The 21,535-nt window shown below is 34.6% G+C and overlaps 1 protein-coding gene across 1 annotated transcript in view; it reads left to right on the top strand.

The window, feature by feature from the left end:
* Positions 1-21,535, top strand: part of ADAM7 (ADAM metallopeptidase domain 7) — an 83,914-nt gene that overhangs the window by 36,626 nt on the left and 25,753 nt on the right. Inside the window, exons 9-14 of the mRNA XM_026519084.3 lie at positions 2,817-2,888; positions 13,406-13,575; positions 15,978-16,062; positions 17,749-17,879; positions 19,451-19,625; positions 21,296-21,385. Coding sequence (XP_026374869.3) covers positions 2,817-2,888; positions 13,406-13,575; positions 15,978-16,062; positions 17,749-17,879; positions 19,451-19,625; positions 21,296-21,385 — 723 coding nt within the window. The remainder of the gene's footprint in view (positions 1-2,816; positions 2,889-13,405; positions 13,576-15,977; positions 16,063-17,748; positions 17,880-19,450; positions 19,626-21,295; positions 21,386-21,535) is intronic.

Below are 21,535 nucleotides of genomic sequence, written 5' to 3'. Positions count from 1 at the left end.
TGAACATATGCAAATGATGAACAATGTATACAAAACTGAAAATATGTGCACAATCTATAGTTTAGCTCAGGAAAAAACACAGGAAATCTCCAAGTCCTAAAAATGAGAAGAGAACCTCTGGCAGAATAGTAAGTAAAATTCAAGGGCATGGTGACATGTAATATATAGAACATATTGCATAATGCCCAGAGCCATAAAGAGCTTCCCCAATCTCTGAAAAGAGAACTGGAGAATCTCTCTTCACTGATACTGCAAAGAGAAGGAATGTTCTGCCTGTCTGTAACAACAGGCAGGGAACATATTACGCATGAGAAAGCAGAAATCCTAAACTTGTGTCATGCAATGATGTGGAGCATGATATAACTTTCTTTAGATGCAGAAATGCCAAGCAAAGCTTTCAACGGAAAAACTGATTGAAAACTTGATAAACTGTTAACGCTCAGGTCAAAACTGCCCTATAAAGACATTTTCATAATCCAAGATAAAACTAATCACATGAGGAAGAGTCAACTAACATAATGGAAAGTAGAATAAGCACTCCAAGAGCTGAAAATTATCCACTGATATTTCAGATTATACACCTAAAAGTAGAGCAGGAAAAGATATGCAACAAGAAATAACAGAGTTATAGGAAGAGTAGGGTTTTTTTAGTTGCCCTCTAGCAGGAATGTTAGAGTTTTTTTCTCCAAAAGTGAGAATAAGGTACATCTGTTTTCACTGCCAATAAATTTTCTTCTGACAGATTAACTGAAATTTTTAGTCATCGCAATAAGACAAAATAAATGAGATCTATGTTAATTTAAAAGAAAGACACAACATTGTTGCATTTTTTTTTAAAAAAAGGAGAAACTACAGTTAACAATTTTTTTAAAAAAGTGGTAAAATTTAGGCACTAGATAGGCTTACATTAAGGTGTTTATGACAACATGTTAACTCACTTTTAAAAGAGTGCTAAAACAAGCTTTCTTTAAAATAATTTATTAGTACAAAGTAAGGATGATGTATTAAACTTAATATTTACTCCGGATACCAGGTAAAGGTTTGCTTGATACGAGTTTAGGGACATTAAACTGGACTTTTACATGCATAGCTCTCACATATGCTGCCTTAATATTGTCTTTAAATATTTAAGGGGTGTTTTTTAGAGAAATTCCTACAGGAAATCACCTATTGTCATTTAACAAATAGTTAATGAGTGTCTAACATGCTAGATTCTGAGTATTAGATATACATATTTATATTTATCTGAGTAATATATGGACACATGCTTACATGTGTATGTTAGCTGAGTATAAAGGGCAACAGCAAGAACAATTCAGGGTTAGTGTATTCTGGTAAGATAGGATAGAAAAACAAAGGCAACTTTTGGAAAATATTTCAAGATATTTACATATCTTGAAGACAGTATGATGAATTTTCAGCATCTAAGTAGAGTAAGGATATGGCTGTGTACACCCAGACCTAGCAATTTGAAAGACTAAGCAGAACACAAGTTTCTTTATACTGGGGAAGACAAGCCATATAATAAAGACTTGTCAATAAGAATGCAAAGATCTCACACCCCTTTCTCTCCCTTATCCCCATGGGTGGATATCACTGACTGATAAAGTAACCTATCCCTGTGATCTCTAAGATAGGCTCAGAATCTTTCTCAACTGTGTATTTTAGGCAAGCACTACCAATTAGTCACCAAGAATCCTGGTGTGAAACTATATTTGCCAACCAGAATTTAAGGGAATGTGGAAAAAAAGAAACCTCTGTACAATAAAACACTAGGGGTGATCGGGTATTAGCAACCAAGGTGATAAGAAATTTCTTGAAAGACAAAATGTTCAATATTAAAGGTAAACAAGATGACCAAGAAGATGATGAAAAGGTGTTCAACAGATTGGATAACTAGTAGGACATTTATCTTCCTGTCAAGAATAGTTTTAATGTAATAGAGGCAGTTAAGCCAATGGATATTAGGTGGAGGAGTGAATCGGAAATGAGAAGTGAAGAGAGTCTAATGTTATATCTTTGAGGTATTTAGATATATAACAGGAGAGCAATGGAGCAAGTAACTGGAGGATACTTGCAGGATTCAGAAAAGCCATGTTTCTTTTACTTTTTATTATGAAACAAGCTTGACCATTTGCATTTATCCCTACATGATACTTCTGTTATTTTTATAAAGTATATTTTATCAGGGCTAAATTGATCATGCTAAGAACAAGGTCCTGATGCCACAAATGGAAAATCCGTTTGTTAGAAGGGGGAAAAAAGACAGAACAGGCTGGAGCAGGGAAGTCTACTTTGTCTTCTCCACCTTTCCCTGTAGAGAAGGGGGAGGCAAGGTTTCCTGTCCTTCTCCATCACATCTCTGGCTCTAGGGTAGTCCTTGATTACATTCCTTAGTTTTTGACAACCATGGACATAGACGGGTTGATAAAGTGTCTGCTTTATTTGCAATATAATGATTTCTGTGGAACTTTAATAAGTTTTGTTTCATCAGCATGATAAATATGGACTCTAAAGAACACTGATAAGTTGCTTTAATAAATCTATGTACTAGAATATATTGTTATATGAAAAGGGGATAAGGTTAGGAAGAAAACCTTAAAGTAGTGCTAACCTGAAGCATGTCTTAGAAACTGCTGTATCTAGTTATTTTATATCAAAAATATAATTCTGTATAATTTGTCCAGATTTTTAGCTGACCAGAAAGAATGCCAATAAGTTTTTCCCCCTTGTAAATATCTCATAGTGAAGTATTTTGTTGAGTTTTTATTCATCTCCTATTATTAATGAATATTGATCTGATGTTTTATTTCCAGTATCACAGGAATAATCATCCTCACAGCAAACTGAGGAACAGAATTTGGGGAATGGTCAATTTTGTCAACATGGTAAGATCTGACATAGTTTGAATTAAGCAAAATTAAAATGGAAGAAAACTTTTAAGATAGATAGATGCTGGATTTTGTGGTAATCTTGATATTGAGACAACCCAAAATACAAAAATTCACCATGTGGACTAATTAGCCAATATCCAATGAAAAATTCACAGCAATAAATGAACCACAGCACTGAGGTTTTGGTTTTCTAAGTAAATGATTTTTAATACTTAAGGAGGTTTCAAATATTGGTTACTAATCACAAAATTTATAAAGCACTGTATAAAGACTTGAATATTCACCATGCATTAATCAAATCCACTAATACATTTAAAATTACTGTTCCATAACCTAGCATTGTTGGAGAGCTTCTTTTTGCTTCACCCTCAACTTCAGGACTTCATCATGGGCCAGTGCCCAATGGTGTCCACTCACATTCTTATCTCTTCTTCAGTAGTAATCTGTTCTTCTTTGTTACTCAGTGATTGCTAGCCTAGTCATGGGACCCAGAGTGTTTTGTTCCCCTGATCTATCCTGTCTTAGGAAAGCTGTCATCCATGGGTATTTGGGTAGATTATTCTCACTGTGTTCTTCCTTCAATGGAGTGAAGGTAGGAGACATTGAATGCTCTGGCCTTAGAACAGCTTCTCGCATCTCCTCCAGGGGCAGAAGATTTTTTTTTTCATTCCCCTTCTTTCAGCAACAATCAGTTTTCACTTGAGTTCTGGGAGTATAAAAAAAAATGCCCCACACTCAACAATTGATAATCAATTGTTATCAATAATAATCAAACCAGACAGATAATCAATAAATAGTGGTTTTGAGCAATACTATAAACCAAATGAAGCCAACAGGTATATACAGAATATTCCATCCAAGAGCAACAGAATACACCATTTCTTTTCTTCTCAAGAGCAGAGGGAATATTTCATAGTATATATTATATAGTAGGCCACAAAGCAAATCTCAACAAATTCTGAAAGATGGAAATTATATTAAGTACAATGACAGCAAGATTACTGGAAAATTTATAAATATGTGGAAATTAAAGAACACATTCCTGAACAACAAATGGATCAAAGAATAAATGAAAGGTAAAATCAAAAAAAATTCTTGATACTAACAAAAATGGAAACAAAACATATCAAAACTTGAGATGCAGCAAAAGAATTCCAGGAGGAAAGTTCATAGTTGTAAATGCATACATACATCAATTTAAAAAGAAAATAGCAAATGAACAAGTAATGTTATACCTTAAGGAAATACAAAAAGAAGAACAAACTAAGCCCACAGTTAGCACAAGGAAAGAAGTAGTAATGAGATTAGAATAGAAAAAAAAAATATTTGTGGAAGGTCATACAGAAGCTTAATGCTTTCATGTCCCTGGCGAACAAGAGCCTGGTAGGTTAAAAATGTTCCTGAAGCAACAGTTTCTCCCATCCTTCAGGCCTATACCACAAAAGGAGATTATCTCCAGTCTCTCACTCTGCCCTCTGTGATTTCGTGGGCATCCAGAGGAGGCTAAAGGAGAAGATTCTGAGTGTAGGTGTGAAATTCCTTATGTCCGTATCTTTCAGAAGGTCCTACACTCTCATCTTATCCCACACTTACCCTTTAGCAATTCCTTACAAATGTCTGGTTAATTCTTCTTATGTCTTATGTGGTGCTCAGCGTCTCTTTTGCTCATGCTCTGCCACGGGGAGATGCTCTAGTACCATCTCTCAAAGGAGGCAATCTTAGATTTCAGGCTACAATTTGCCCCGTGACTTCAGCTAACTTAGGGTCTTACATGATAGCGACTCTGTAGATTTTCTGGCTTTTTCTTTTTGTCAGGGTGTAAGCAACATTCTTTTCAACTTTATACGTCTTAGCCAGAAGTAAAATTTCTCCAGACTTTAAATCTATGTCTATGGAAATTAAAAATCCTCCCCATGCTGTTATAAAAGGTAGGAACAATGTGGAGTGAGATGGTTATATCTCATCGTCACCTCCATTTTCTCCTGTTTCTTTTTATTGATTGATTGATTGATCAGGGTTTTTATAAGTTTATTCATGACTTGGGTCTGATCCTATTTTTCCAATAATTCTTTCAGTTTTTGTAACCATCTTTTCTCCTATCAAGGTTTTTAAGCATTTTTTTTCCAGTTTTATTTAGAAATAACGGACATACAATGCTGTATAAGTATAAGGCATACAGCATAATAGTTTGATTTACATAAATTGTGAAATGACTACCACTGTAGGTTTAGCTAATAGATACAATGAAAAGAAAAGAAAAACCCAAAAGAATAAAGGGAAAAAAATTCTCCTTGTGATGAGAACTCTAAGTATCTACTCTTTTAACAACTTTCCTATCCATTATACATGTCAGTGTTAGCTTTAGTCATGTTGTACATCTCTAGGACTTATTTATTTTATCACTGGAAGTTTGCACCTTTTGACCACCTTCCTCCAATTTCCTCCTCTCTCCACACCCCACCTGTGGTAACCACAAGTCTGATAACTTCCTATGAATTTTTTTTGTTTTTTAAAAATTTCATAGGTAGGGGCGCCTGGGTGGCACAGCGGTTAAGCGTCTGCCTTCGGCTCAGGGCGTGATCCTGGCGTTACGGGATCGAGCCCCACATCAGGCTCCTCAGCTATGAGCCTGCTTCTTCCTCTCCCACTCCCCCTGCTTGTGTTCCCTCTCTCGCTGGCTGTCTCTATCCTGTCGAATAAATAAATTTAAAAAAAATCTTTAAAAAAAAATAAAAATTTCATAGGTAAGTGAGATCATATAATGTTTGCCTTTCTCTGTCTGACTTATTTCACTTAGCGTAATACCTTCTACGGTAATTTATGTTATCAAAAATGGTAGGATATCCTTGATTTTTTATGGCCAAATAATATTTCATTGTATATATCGACTACAACTTCTTCCATTCATCCATTAATGGATGCCTAGGCCATTTTCATGTTTTGATTATATAATAATGCTTGTATAAACATAGGAGTGCAGATATGTTTTTGAATTAGTGCTTTTGTTTCCTTTGATATGTTCCCAGAAGTAGAATTGCTGGATCATATAACAGCTCTTTTTTTTAAATTTTTGAGGATCTTCCATACTGTTTTCTATAGTGGCTATACCAATTTACAATCCTACCAATAGTGCACAGGGGTTCTCTTTTCTCTACTTCTGTACCAGCATTTGTTGTCTCTTGTCTTTTTTGATGATGGCCATTCTAACAAGCATGAGATGATATCTCATTGTGATTTTAATTCACTAGGATATTGAAAATCTTTTCATGAACTTGTTGGCTTTTCATGTATCTTTTTTGAAGAAATGTCTATTCAGTTACTTTGCCCAGTTTTGAATTGGATATTTGTTTTTTTGTTAATGAGTTTATGTGTGTTGGATATTAACCCCTTATCAAATATATGGTCTGTAAATATTTCTTCCCATTCCGTAAGTTGTCTTTTCACCTTTTTTACTGGTTTGTTTTGCTGTGCAGAACCTTTTCCGTTTGATGTAGTCCCACTTGATTGTTTCTTATTTTATTGCTTGTGCTTTAGGCATCATATCCAAACAATCATTACCAAGCCCAAGTCAAGGAGCTTTATTTCTACGTTTTCTTCTAGGATATTCATGGTAAAACTCAATTGAAGTCTTTAATCCATTTTGAGTTAATTTTTGTGAGTAGTATAAGTTAGGGGTCCAGTTTCACTCTTTCACATGTAAATACACAACTGGCACAGTGCAATTTATGAAGGGACTGTGATTTCCATTGAGCATTCTTGACTTTCTTGCCAAATATTAGTTGACCATTGGGGTGCTTGGGTGGCTCAGTCAGTTGAGCTTCCGACTCTTGGTTTCAGCTCAGGTCATGATTTTGGGGTCATGGGATTGATCCCCACATGGGGCTCTGCACTCAGCAGGGAGCGTACTTCCCCTCTCCTTCTCCCTCTGCCGCTTCCCCCACTCACACATTCTCTCTCTCTTTAAAATAAATAATGAATATTTAAAAAATATTAGTTGACTGTATATACTTTGGTTTATTTCTGGGCTCTTGATTCTTTTCCATTAGACTATTTGTCTGTTTATATGCCAGTATACTGTTTTGATGACTTTAGATTTATAGTATAACTTAAGATCAGGGAGTGTGATGCTCCTGCTTTGTTTGTTTTTATCAGGATTTCTTTGACTATGTGAGGTGTTTTGTGGTTCCATATAAACTTTGGGAGTGGTTTTTCTACCTCTGTAAAAAATGTCATTGGAATCTCGATAAGGATTGCATTGACTATACAAATGGTTTTCAAAAAAATAATAAAATAAATGGCTTTCAGTAGTATTGATATTTTAACAATATTAATTCTTTCAATCTATGAACATGGGACAGTTTTGCATTTATTTGTGTCTTCTTTGATTTCTCTTATCAACTTATCATTTTTAGCATAGATATCTTTCACCTCCTTAGTTAACTTCATTCCTAAATATTGTATTGTTTTTTATGTTCATGTATATGGGATCAATCTCTTTATTTCTTTTTCAGAAATTTCTTTGTTATTATACAGAAATGCTACTAAATGTTTGCATGTTAATTTTACATCCTGCAACTTTACTGAATTCATTGATTAAATCTAACAATTGTTGGTTGTCTTTAGGATATTCTATATTTAAAATAATGGCTGCAAATAGAGACAGTTTTACTGGTTCCATACCAATTCGGATATCTTTAGTTCTTTTTCTTGCCTTATTGTTCTAGCTAGGACTTCCACCACTACGTTGAATAGACGTGGTAACAGTGGACACTCGGGTTTTTTTGTTGTTTGTTGTTGTTGTTGTTGTTGTTGTTTTAAAGAGAGAGAAGTGCATAGAGGGAGAAGAAGAGAGAGAATCTTAGGCAGGTTCCATGCCCAGTGCAGAGCCTAACACGGGGCTTGATCTCATGACCCTGAGATCATGACCTGAGCTGAAATCAAGATTTGGATGCCCCTGTTCTTAATCTTAGAGGAAAAGCGTTCAACCTTTCACCATTGGGCATGAGGTTAGTTGTGAATTTGTCATATCTGGCCTTGAATATATTGAGATATGTTCCTTCTATGCCTGATTTGTTGAGTTATTTTTTTAATAACAAATGAAATGAATTTTGTCAAGTTGAGGTATGATTCTTATGATTCATTTCTTTCATTCTATTAATGTAATATATCACATTCATTGGTTTGCTTATGTTGAATGGTCTTCACATCCCAGGGATAAATTCCACTTGATCATGTGAATAATTCTTTTAACCTGCTGTTGAAATCAGTTTAGTAGTATTTTATTGAAAATTTTTCATTTATACTCACCAATGGTACTAGCCTGCAGTGTTCTTTTCTAATAATATCCTTTTCTGGCTTTGGTATCAGGGTAATGCTGGCCTTGTAAAATGAGTTTGGGAGTGTTTCCTTCTTTTTGAGTTTTTTGGAAAAGTTTGAGAATTATTGATATTAATTCTTTAAATGTTTGGTATAATTCATCAGCAAAGCTATCTGGAACTGGACTTACCTTCATTAGGATATTATTGATCACTGATTCCATCTCCTTACTAGTAATTGGTCTATTCAGAGTTTCTAATTGATTTGATATTGGTAAGTTCTTTAGTTCCAAGAATTTTTGCATTTCTTCTAGGCATCCAGGTTTTGTCATATAGCTGTTCATAGCAGCTTCTTATCCTTTAAATTTCTGTGGTGTCCATTACAATGTCTCTTTTTTCATTTATAATTTTGTTGAATTTAGTCCTTTATCTTTTTCCTTAGTCTAGCTAGGGTGTGTCCATTTTCTTCATCTTTTTAAAGAACCAAATCCTAGTTTGGTTAATCTGTGCTCTACTTCATGTCTTTCTCCTATAATTTTTATTATTTCCTTTCTTTGGTTGAGTTTGGGCTCTGTTGCTATTGTTGTTGTTGTTGTTTGTATATATAGTCCCTCAAGGTGTAGAATTAAGTTGTTCATCTAGGATCTTTCTTACTCAATGTAGGCAATTATGGTAATGAACTTTCTTTTCCCTTAGAACTGTTTTTGCTGCATCCCATAAGTTCTTCATGTTGTGTTTCCATTCTCATTTCTTTTAGGGTCTTTTATTTCCCCTTTAAATTCTTCTTTGATCCACTGACTGTTCAGTTGAGTGTTGTTTAGTTTCCATGAGTTCATGAATTTTCCAGTTTTCCTCTTGTTATTGGTTTCTAGTTCCATGTCATTATGTTCAGAAAAGATACTTGATTTTTTGTGATTTTTGAATTTGCTAAGACTGGTTTTAAAACCTAACATATGGCCTACTCTAAAAAAATATTCTATGTGCACATAAGATTATGTATTCTGCTATTGTTGGGTAGAATGTTCTGTATACATCTGTTAGGTCCATTAGGACAAGAGTATTGTTCAACTGTTTACTTATTGAGTCTCTGTCTGGATGATCTATCCATTGTTCAGTGTGGAGTATTATTATTTTTTATTTCTCCTTTCAGTTCTGTTAGTTTTTGCTTTGTAAACTTAGGTTTTCCAATATCGGACACATAAATATTTACACTTATGACTTCTTGATGTATTGACCCTTCTATCATTATGTAATGGCCTTTGTCTCTTTTTATTATTTTTACTTAAAAATCTACTTTGATATATGTATAATTACCCTTGCTTTTTGGGGGAAGAAAGGGGTTATCGTTTGCTTGAAATGTCTTTTTCCATCCCTTCACTTTCGGTCTATGTATGTCTTTAGGGCTAACATGTCTTTTTTATGTTGTATATTGTTGGATTTTGCTTTTTTAATACCTTCAGCCACCCTATGTCTTTTGATTGAATAATTTAATTTGTTCACATTTAAAGTAATTATTGATAAGTAAAGACTTACTATTGCCATTTTGTGAATTGTTTCTTGTTGTTTTGCAGATCCATTGTTCCCTATTTCTTATTCTACTGTCCTTTGTTTGTATTTTGAGGTCTTTGGTATTGGTATGCTTTGACATCTTTATTGTATTCCTTCATCTACTTACTAAAAAATTTTCCCTAGAGGTTATTATGAGGTTTACATGAAATATCAAACTTATCAGATCCTAATTTAAACTGATAACAATTTAATAGAATTCATATACTTTACAATTCTCCTTTTTCTCCTCCTTACCTTTTACATTATTGCTGTTACAATTTACATTTTTTAAAATATTTTGTAAGTAATAACATTGTACATATTGTATTTATGGGGTTTTTTGCTATGTTCATATTTTTAACTTTTAAACTAGTGTTGTGAATTATACATCACTATTAACAAATTGCAGAATCTAACAATGACTATATATTTACCATTACAAGTGAGATATATGTTATCATTTTGTGTTTTTTATGATGTTAATTAACATTTTTTTACTTCTACTCAAAGAATTGCCTTTAGCATTTCTTCTAAGACAGTTCTGGTGGTAATGAACTCCTTTCCTCAGCTTTTGTTTGTTCATTTGTTCAAGAAAGTCTTTATCTCTCCTTCATTTCTGAAGGACAACTTTACCAGCCATTGCATTCTTGGTTGACAGTTGTTTTGATATTTCATTATCTCTTTGCCTAAAAAGTTTCTGTTGAGAAATCTGTCCATAGTCATATGGGAGCTGCCTTATACGTAATGTTGAATGGGCTACACAGTTGCCCATGTGCTCTGGTTAGACTGCCTGGTTGGACAGACTGAAGACTATATTCAGTGAGGAGCAGGATTACGAATTAGATTCCCTGCCCTCATGCAGTGCAAAAAGCAGCTCTAAAACTGGAATATATCTTTGTTGTCTTAACTTAAGCTGGACTGCACCCCAACGTCCCCAGCCAAACAGCACCACTGGCGTGGCTCTGCACACTATGGGCTATGTCTGCCTTTCTCTTGCACCTTTCTTGAGTTTTCTGGGCTCCACAGCTTTCAGGTGTTTTATCAACCTTCAGTCGGATAAGACAGAAGGCACTCTTCACAGTGGGTGGGTTATGTCTCATCTTCCTTGCCTGGGTGGCTACTCCAGGCAACTCCCAATTTCCTAAACATGCTCTCCAGTTAGAAGGGGCCAGAAGCTACCCTCAGCCTTGACTAAAAATTAATCCCCCTGCCTGTGTGTAGCTCTAGAAGCCTTCACACCTGGTATAACTTTCTCCCACTATCTGGAAGTAGAGTATTCCTGTTAAATCTTTCATAAGCCAAAATAGCATAAAACTAAGAAGCAATTACTATTAATTTATATGGGAATATTTTTGAGACAAAAAACAACTTCTCTTAGACTTTTCTAGTACCTTACGACACATCTTGCTAATGAATGTACAAAATAAATTGAGATACAGAACTGATGCTCACAGACACAGTTCGAAGTTACGGTGGCTTGATGATGAGTTTCTGAGTATGGCTCCTGGAGAAAGAGCTTGGCAGTGCCACAAATTTGCCTCTATAATGGCTTACCACACAACAAACATTGAGCATTATTTTTGCTTTTTGCCCTTTCTCATAAAAGAAAAAATCCTCTTCAGATTTCTTTTGTTCGGTGAAAACAGATTCTAATGTAGGTCTTTTGTGAAAGCAAAATGGCATAACACAAACTCAAAAATCAAGGAATACCTGAATTGGCTTTTTTCTGAGAGTAATCAGCTCTATCCACCCACCTCTTGGCTCAAGCCACCACTGGTTCACACATCTTTCAGGAATGTCACTAGCTCTTCTGGTCAGGTGGAACCAGATGACTCTCCCTAGACTGGGTGGGACTTTGTCTCAGTTCTCTTGCCTGGGTTACTCTCAATTTCCCAGTCTTCAATCAGGAAGGGCCAGGAGCTACTTTTGGCTTTGTGTGTGGATTAATCCCCCCTGCCTGTGTGTAGCATGGAAGGGCTCATGCCTAGTACTAGCTTTTCTCTGAGGGTGATGTGTTCTGGTCCTCTGCCTCTCAGCTCGGGCTCCTCTTGCCCTGTTTCTTATATTTTGCAATTGTCTTTATCACTACGCTAACACTGGTCCAAATATAAGACTCAGTCTTTCTGTTTGGGTCCCCATCACCAAAGTAAACATAAATACAACACTGGTACATATTACTGAACTTTTACTAAAAATTTTCAGTTTAGATTGGGAAGTCATACTGATCCTTTAACCTCCACAGTGCCCATACTCATAATTTTACAGAGTCTTCTCTCATTTACTATTATAATGTCTTTTCCCCTTTATCTCAGAAATTTCAGTTTTTTTCTCTACTATGAAGAGTGAATCAACTCTTCACAACCTCCTAAATATGTATATCCAAACCTATCCAAGCATTCCATTGAGGCAACACAGTTTTATTTTATAGGATATGTTCTCACTAGAAGAGAGTGCATTCATAGGATGACAAATGATTAATATTGTTTCCATTTGTACTTTCTCCAGTTTTATGGACCTAAAGCCCACCCATGAATTGCAGAGACTCCAATGAGCCCAGGTTAAAAAAAGAATATTGTTCTATGGGACCTGACTCATAAGGTTTATTCCACAATAAGGTCAGGGTCAAAAGGAATGGACATCACAGGCTCCAGTATGGATTTGAGATCATGATTTGACTAAAGGTCTAACTTCATGAGAGTTTAAAGGAAGCCTAGCTCTCAGACTTCTGAAATGCCTTTGTTGGGTTATTATGTTGACACATGAAATTCAATATATTCATATTATGCAGCTTAAGAAAAGTAGAAAATTAACACAATGTTATTATAGCCATGATGTATCACACTTCTTGATAACTGATTGCATACTCTACTAATATTGTGTGAGTGGCCTTATCATTTTCACTCTTAACTCAGTGTTCGTAGTTCTTCATTCATTCTTTCAACCCACTTTGTACTGGCTGTTATGAAATATAAAATTTATATAACTCTTTTTGTCTCAAAATCCTCATATTTGCTTCAACTGTCTTCTTTTGTGCTGGCATTAAAGTATCTACCAACTTAGTGTTTACAAAAGCAAATGGGAATGAGTTGAGAAGGCTTATGGGCTAAAGCTATTTGTGCCAGTTTTGAGCAATCACCAAAAAGATTTCTTAGACAACAAATTAGTTCCAAAAAATCAAACAAAATATGACACCTACATTATTGGTTTTTGAAAACAATTATCAACATTCTAATCTGCCATAGAACCAACTAATGACTTAAATAGAGAGATGAATAAAGAACACTCATCCCTCTGTGTGCCACTATTAGTAACTTCACATCTTCAGGTCAGTTATAATCTCAGAGCTTTGCTAAATTATTTATGCTAGACACATCTTGAGCCCAGTGTCTGTAAGGTTTATCATATTCAAAGGGAATCAGATTTTTTTTTTTAGTTAAGTTTTTTGTTGGTCATGGTAATTCACCCAGTATTCTGGGCAATTTACACTATATTCTGTTTCAATATAACCATTTGTAAAATAAGGCCTGTGCTTTTTGTTTATGTACCTCACATGTTAAAATTACCTTTTTTTATTGTAGAGGAATATAGTAATGATGAAGGTTCCTTCTGTAACTTGACTCTATGAAAATTTATTTCTCCTTTGAACAGATTTACAAAACCTTGGACATTCATGTGACATTGGTTGGCCTTGAAATGTGGACAAATGGAGATAAAATAGACATAGATTCAAATATAGAAAATACCTTGTTGCGCTTTTCAACTTGGCAAGAAATGATCCTTAGAAAAAGAAATAATTTTGATCATGTTCTATTACTCAGGTATGTAAGTGCTCTATTTTCCTGCATACTTTAGGTGGATTATAAAAAAAGAAAATAAAACAAATGAACAACACAATACTTTTTAAAACAATTGACTTTTGCATAGTACATGGTGACAAAATGTTATGTCTAGCTATACATAAAATTTCCAAATGAATTTTTAATAATCTTTCTCTCTGATATTGATTAATACTAGAAAGTAAACGTACAACATATTTACATTTCCGGTCAGAGTTGAAAATGTCATTAGAAAAGCAATGTACTTTTATTCTTTTTTTTTGCCATTTTTGTTCATTTATTTTTCTAAATAAAATATAAAATTATCTTGTCAAGCTCTCTTATTGAATAATTTGGAGTGACATTTACAATAGAAAATATTGGGTCTTTCTATAAGGGATTGTATTGTGTGCTTCCCTTTATTTTATTTATTTTATTTATTTTTAATAATATTTTTTATTATATTATGTTAGTCACCATACAGTGCATCCCTGGTTTTTGATGTAAAGTTTGATGATTCATTAGTTGCAATGTACTTTTAGAATCAATTTACTTATCAGCATCCAGCACTAACTCCCTTAATTCTTCTACACTGTACCATTCCAATACTCCCCAAAAACCTACCTATTTGGGAAAGCACCTCATTCTCTGGAAAATTTCCCTCAATAAAGTGTCCCTATCCAATGAATAGCACTTTAAGAGCATCTACTCTACTATTCATGATGGATAACTAATCTGCCACAGCTTTAATATTCCTAAGTAAATAAAGGTTTGGATTTATCTACAATATTAGGTCATTCCTAAGACAGGGGGGCCTTTTTTAAAAATCATTTTTGTAATTCAAAATAACTACCACACTACTCAACCTATTGAGAAATGATAAATAGTTGTGGAGCTGAACTGACTTTAACCTTGTGTTAACTGTAGTCCTGTTATCTTAGTTAAAGTATGAAAGCATAACTTTGGAGCAATGGAGCCTTTATAGTTGGAGGTCAGGTCCAGCTCTTTGGCAGATTGATGAGAGTGAACCACACCTTCAAAGTAATATCACTTCTGATTTTCATATCTGGGATGGCCCACAGCACATATCTCCAGGGGGATAGTTTTACCTGACTTGGGAGATTCATACACTAGTATGCACCAAAATTATAGAGGTTAATGTAAAATATCACTATAACCTTCATCGTGCACAAGATTAGCCTCTTTGCCTATTTCTTGAACATGTGTTTTAAAATACTTAATAAATTAGTCTAGTAATATTACACGGCTATAAACGAAAACCTTTTTACTCTCACAATGTCTATTATTCTGAGCAGTAGCTTCTCACAACAATAGTATGTCTGCAAATAAGGAAATGAGAAAAGTGCTCCTAAATATCTAATTGGACATCGTATTTGGGACTTCTTAAGTGTTGAGTTTCTTGTATGTCTTCTCATCTATCTATTCGCATAGCACTAGAAGTGATAAGACAATACATATGGCATTTTCATGTTGTGATTTTTGTTTTTAAGTAACCATGAGCAAATTCAGAATCCACATTGTGTTTTCTCTGATGCTTCATCTCCATAAGTGGTATTCTTCCAAGATCTCCAGAGTCTAGGAAGACCAGAGTTCTAAATTCCTCCAAGATACATAGCCAAACACTGAGAATAAAATGTAGGACATTTCAATAGTAAAGAAAGAAATAGAGCATATCTTCTTGATCAAAAAAGTTAAAGATTGAAAGGGGTCATGTAACCTGACCACCTTCCTCATATTTGAATCTTCTTAATTATATTCCAAGTGTGGTCTTCCAGCTCATGATTGCTCTTTCAAGTGGTCCAATTCTAAATGTTCTTGAAAGCATATCAAGTCTGGATTCCCTGAATATACACATCTACATCTGTCTTTTTAGGTAACCCAACAGTAGTTCACATGACAACTCTTTTAAATGTTTGATTATAGTTATCTAATCCTCTATGATTTTCTATGGTTGATTTAAATTTTCTAAAAATTTTCAGCCATAGCTAATTAATTAATCACGGTATTGAGTCTATTGACTATGTTGTATTTTTCCCTCCAAACACTTTTTAACTTAAGTTTTTGGTCTTTTAAGTGGTTTTATCCAAAGCTGAGTGTAGGGTAAGCCATGTAAAATTGGACTCTAACCTTATTATTTTTCTGAAAGTACTTTTTTTAGGATTTCAACTTCAGATTGTACTGATTTTTTTCAATACCTCTACTGTACCCCAAGTTTTAAATGAGCTTAATAACAACTAAGATCATCCTCAATTCTAGAACTCCATGAAAAAAAGGCACTTCTATGTGCAAAGGCACTAGCATTGTGAGGATTCACTGCAATTCAATGTTTGTGTTAATTAAACCACTACCTCAGACTGAAGAGTGTATTTGCCTCTTGTTTATAGTGGGAAGTGGCTCTACAAACATGCACAAGGAATTTCTTATTCAGAGGGTATATGCCTGCCCTATTATTCCACCAGCATTGTTAAGGTAGGCTGTGTTTTATTTGTTATGTAACTTAATCACAAAGTTTGAATTTAATTTTTATAAATTTTCTGTGTCCTGTTGAAAGGGACTAGGGGCACCTGGGTGGCTTAGTCAGTTCAGCATCCAACTCTTGATCTCAGCTCAGGTCTTGATCTCAGGGTCATGAGTTCAAGCCCTGCGTTGGGCTCTGTTCTGGGGGTGGAGCCTACAAAAGAAGAAAGAAAAGAAAGGAAGAAAAGAAAGAAAGAAAGAAAGAAGAAAGAAAGAAAGAAAGAAAGAAAGAAAGAAAGAAAGAAAGAAAGAAAGAAGAAAAGAAGAAAAGGAGAAAGAAGAAGAAGAAGAAGAAGAAGAAGAAGAAGAAGAAGAAAAAGAAAAAAGAAGAAAAGAAAAGAAAAGAAAAGAAAAGAAAGAAAAGAAAAGAAAAGAAACCATGTATGAATTCTGCCATATATTCTCACCAATATATATCATGATGAAACTGTTATGTTTCCTTTATTAAATAGGAAAAAAATGTTTTATAAAAACTACTGATGAACAATGAATGTAAATCAGTGTTGTTCAGAGCTTTAAAAATCATATACAAATTAACATACAAAGATTAAAAAAGCTTTTTTGCATATTATATATAGCTATTTATAAGGACATGTAATGTACACATGTAAAGTACACATATAAAGACATGAGTTAGCAAGGGAGGATAATTGCTTTTGTGCTGAGTGTATAGTTTATAAATCATTTAAAATATATCAAGACAACCTTGTGATTCATTTTCAGAAAGACTAAGATGTTCAAACTGCTGACTTATCTATTTTCTCTGGTACCTTTCCCAAGTCACTAAGCTTCTAGTAGATGCTGTCCAAGTAGTCTTATTTAAGTCTTATTAAGACCTTGAAATTAAAAATTTATACATGATCTATTTATTACATGGTTCTTTTTGTGATTATGCCCTTGATTATGGTATTTTAATAACACAAATTTTGCATTGTAGAATCCATCTAATCTAATATATAGGCTGTAGCCACTCCAATTATGACATTACAACCCATCCAGAACACATTTTAAAGTTCAAATGAATAAAATGAAATAACCAAATTAGGGGAATTTTACCTTTACAGTAACTTGATATCCCACCCCTTTTAGGAAATTATTTTTTTTGTACTTAATATAGAGATTGAAACATGAAATAGAGCTACAGAGTTAACAATCAACTCTGCCTTGGATTTCAAATCACTGAACTTCTGGTTTTCTTCATAGTAAAAACTTCCTCTTCATGATCACATACCACTGTTATGTAATGCAATGTGAGACTGTACATTGAAAACATGAACCTCGCATATTTTTTATTTTAAAATCAAAAGTGTTTATTTTATTGTGTAGGACATTAGTTTATAAATTTTAGCTACTTGTAAGAATGAGTTTATAGAAATCCAACAATGACTATTACTGTGCCACAAAAAATAATTTTGAAATGTTAGAGTTAGAGACACTCAAAAGGTCATTTGTCTAACCTCATTATATAATTAAAGGAACTGAGGGCAGGACAGGGAGGTAATGAAGTCCATGGACTCTCAAATAAGTACTAGTTAACCAGAAGCTAGAAACCAGGTATCAACCAATAGTTCAAAACACTACGTACTAGAGTGCATTATCTTATAGAAATTTCCAATGCATACCTTTTCTTGGCCTCAGGATCTTTTGCCTGATCTAAATGTAGTTGCAAGCAGAATTGCACATCAGCTGGGTCATAACCTTGGGATGAAGCATGATGATTACCCATGTACCTGTAATTTTCAGAGATGTGTGATGGATCGTGGTGGAAGGTAAGGTTCAAACAATGTAGAGAAGACATTTAAATATTTTGGGTGTGGCTCTTGGTTAGAACTCCATATTGTAGTGATATGTTGTTATTATGTGAACATTTTCCTAATATATTCCATAAGGTCTATTATGAAACCAGCCATCATAGGCTGTTTCTCTTTGGGACTAAATCTTATCAGTTGGTAGTGTCTGTTCTAGTGACATGGTGAGAGAAATTCTAAAACTCTGTCTGAACATATTGCAAAAATATAAAATGATTAATTAGTAAATTATACTAAGGTGCCTAGGAGAGGAATACACTCTATGTACCTTGTTTTATCATCTTTGCTATAAACTCTAATTACCTCCTTCAAATCTTTACTCAAATGTCATTCTCAGCCAAGCTTTCCCCAGCCACCTGATCTAATTTTTCGATCCTGTCTCCTCATATATGCTATGGCATTATCCATCCCTTCCTTGTTTTCTTTCCATTCTTAGTATCAATCACTATCTAATATAGTCTACACATTACCTATTTAGCTTGCTTATTATTTTATTCCTCCAACAAAATATAAATTTCAGGAGGTCAGAAGGTTTTGTCTGCCTTCTTCACTGTTTTATCGCACCGTCTAGAAAAGTCCCAGATACATACTAGGGACTCTATAAATAATTACAGAATGAATGAATGTCCTACATCCCCCCATCATGCTGTGAATTACCTGCAGCCAGGTCCTAAACTTTACATATTTTTGAGCTCCTTCACAGAGAGTACATGGTGCATTTCACATAAGAAAGGTGTTAATGATGATGATCAGTGTGTCTATATATTGATTAAATGAAGTAAAGTAGTGAAAGCACCCAAGTACAGTGACTGGCATAGAGTAAGAACTAAGTAACTGATATCTAATTTTATATCATTATCTACATAATTAGTAGTATTTTTCAGGGCCCCACCATTCCAAAGTAATGTTTTTAAGCCTCTAAAAACCCATCCGTGCCCATCATGTGTCAATAATGGCAAGGGAGTCAAAACAAAAGGAAGACAGAAGGGAGGTGAATTTCAGTCTTTTTAATCTTTGAACTTTTCAGAAGGATAGTGCATTCCTAGGATGTGTAAGATATTACTAAATAAATCATTTGTTTCAACAATGGTTTAGAGAACTGCTTTGTACTAGGCACTCTGCTAATTAGTGCTTATTTTTAAAAAAAATTACAGTCCCTGCATTGAGAATCTTGTATTCTTGCATAAATGATAAACGAATATATAGATTATGTCAAGAGGAACAAATAAAATGTGATCTAGGAGCAGCAATCACATTCAGTCTAAACTATGGGCTTCAGGAAGGACTTTCTGGAGGATATATAATCAGAGTATGTCCATTAAAATATCATGTGTTGGCTGTTTCAGTAAGACATTTTCTATAATAAAAGCTCACTGCTACTCTCCTATAACTGTAAAGTAGGATAAGTAAATGGACTTTTAGAGTCCATCATTTATATTTATTCTTCCTAAATCCTTCATAAAAGTTTATAGCTGTTCCACCACGATACACTGATAAAATTTATCTTTATTTTTAATTTATCTGAACTCTAGCATTCCTGCACTAAAATTCAGTAAATGCAACAGAATTCAGTACCTGCAACACCTGAAGGATTATAATCCAACATGCATGTCCAATATTCCATTTTCTGATAAATTAAGTAATTACCCATATTGTGGAAACAAGCAGTTGGATGAAGGAGAAGAGTGTGATTGTGGCCCCGTTCAGGTATTTGCAAATAATGTCTTTCAATTACAATGTTTACTCTCAGCTAGAACCTAAGCAGGGAGGTAGCCATTAATCAACCATGATATTCCTTGTAAAGTTTTAAATAATGTGTTTTTTTGTCTCATTTCAAAAAAAGTCATTGGTGTAGCCTCATTGCAAGGCATCTTACCAAGTCATGAATTATGTATAATGATCTTACTGGAGACCCACAGTATTACATTTGCCTGGTTTAGATAGTAATTGGCTCTTCTTGTAAGAAAGGCCCATAGGTGCCTTTAAGTCTGATCTCATGCACAGTAGGAATTTGTTCTCCACAGTTAGTCAATTGAGCTTTACTCAGGGCCTTATGAGGCTGGTTTATATACCAGCTGGACAGTTCATGTTATTAGAAAACTGTCTTAATTGAGCAGAACCCTTCTAACCTTCCACATATTTGTTGGAGCCTTGGTCTCTGGAACATTTAGCATATGCCTTTTAAGACAAATTTTAGAGTAATTCTTAATCTGCTTTCCTCCAACATAGAAGCTATTTCTGTTAAGCGCTTATCATATAGGTATGAGTCCTAGACAACCACTTCTCAAATTGTATGTATACACATCACCTGGGAATGTTGTTAAAATGTGGATTCTGATTCTGTAGGCCTGAAGTGAGGCTGAGATCCTTTATTCCTAGCAACCTGCAAGGTTATGTTGATACTGCTGGTCTGAAGACCACATATGTAGTGTGTACACTGTAAGCACTACAAAATTCAAAATAAATCTAATAGTAAGTGAATCAGAGACTCCATGATCAGAGTGGGGACAGTGACATGTAAAGAGTTTGCAACACTTAGTTTTCGAATGTCTCAGATTAAATGCAAAGAGGCTCTTAACTTTGGAAATCAAGGCTTTTGTCTGTGCGCATTTTTTAGAATGGTTCTACAGTTTCATTCTAACACATGAAGTACCTTACATTACAATTTGCAATTTCTTTTGCAATTTTAATTTTGTTTCCAGCAGATGAGGCCTATGTGTCCATCCTGCTCTTATTATTGAATGATGCGTTAAAACAACAAAGTTCAGCTTGAAATACTCAACATTTGAAGAAAATGTAAAATTAGATCTTCAGAAGTTCTATTATCTCATATTAAACCTTTAGTATAGAGAAGTAGCAGGGCCCTTCCAAAGAATGGAAGTCATCAGGAAAATGGAAGGTCAGAAACTTTGGACTTTGTAAGCTGCTGATGAAAATTCATTAGTGTAGAGAACTGAACAGCTAATTGGGAAGAAAACAAAATTGGGGCAACTGGCTGGTGGCTCAGTTGGTTAAACCTCCAACTCTTGATTTTGACTCAAATCATGATCTCAGGTTCTGGAATCAAGCCCTGCATTGGGTTCAGTGTTCAGCAGGGAGTCTGCATGAGATTCTCTCCCTCTCCCTCTGCCCTTTCCCCTGCTCACACATGCACGTGCTTTCTCTCTCAAGTAAATAAATCTTAAAAAAACAAACAAAGTAAATTCCCAACAACCAGTTACAAGCAGTAGTCTTCATATACACGTCATAGCCAAGGATCACGCATTTGGATTTAACTCTGAAAGACAAGTAATGATAAATTACACAGAACCACAACTTATTAAACAAGACCTTAACTACAAACCAATTTCCGATCTTTAATTTTTTATTATTGCCAGGAGTGCACCAATCCTTGCTGTGATGCAAACAAATGTGTGTTGAAGCCGGGATTTAGTTGTGCGGAAGGAGAATGCTGTGAATCTTGTCAGGTAAGGACCTGTGCTAGGACTGGGTTCTTCATTTTCAGTTTATTAAGTGTACATAGGATGGAAGAATTGGCTGTCCACCGAATGACCCCACACTCCTAATCCCAGATTAGGGTTAGTCTTGCTTGTACCCAATAAAGCCTCTTCTGAGTT

The sequence above is a fragment of the Ursus arctos genome, unplaced genomic scaffold (assembly GCF_023065955.2).
Source record: "Ursus arctos isolate Adak ecotype North America unplaced genomic scaffold, UrsArc2.0 scaffold_11, whole genome shotgun sequence".
Classification (NCBI taxonomy): Eukaryota; Metazoa; Chordata; class Mammalia; order Carnivora; family Ursidae; genus Ursus; species Ursus arctos.
This window is presented reverse-complemented; position numbering and strand designations above follow the sequence as displayed.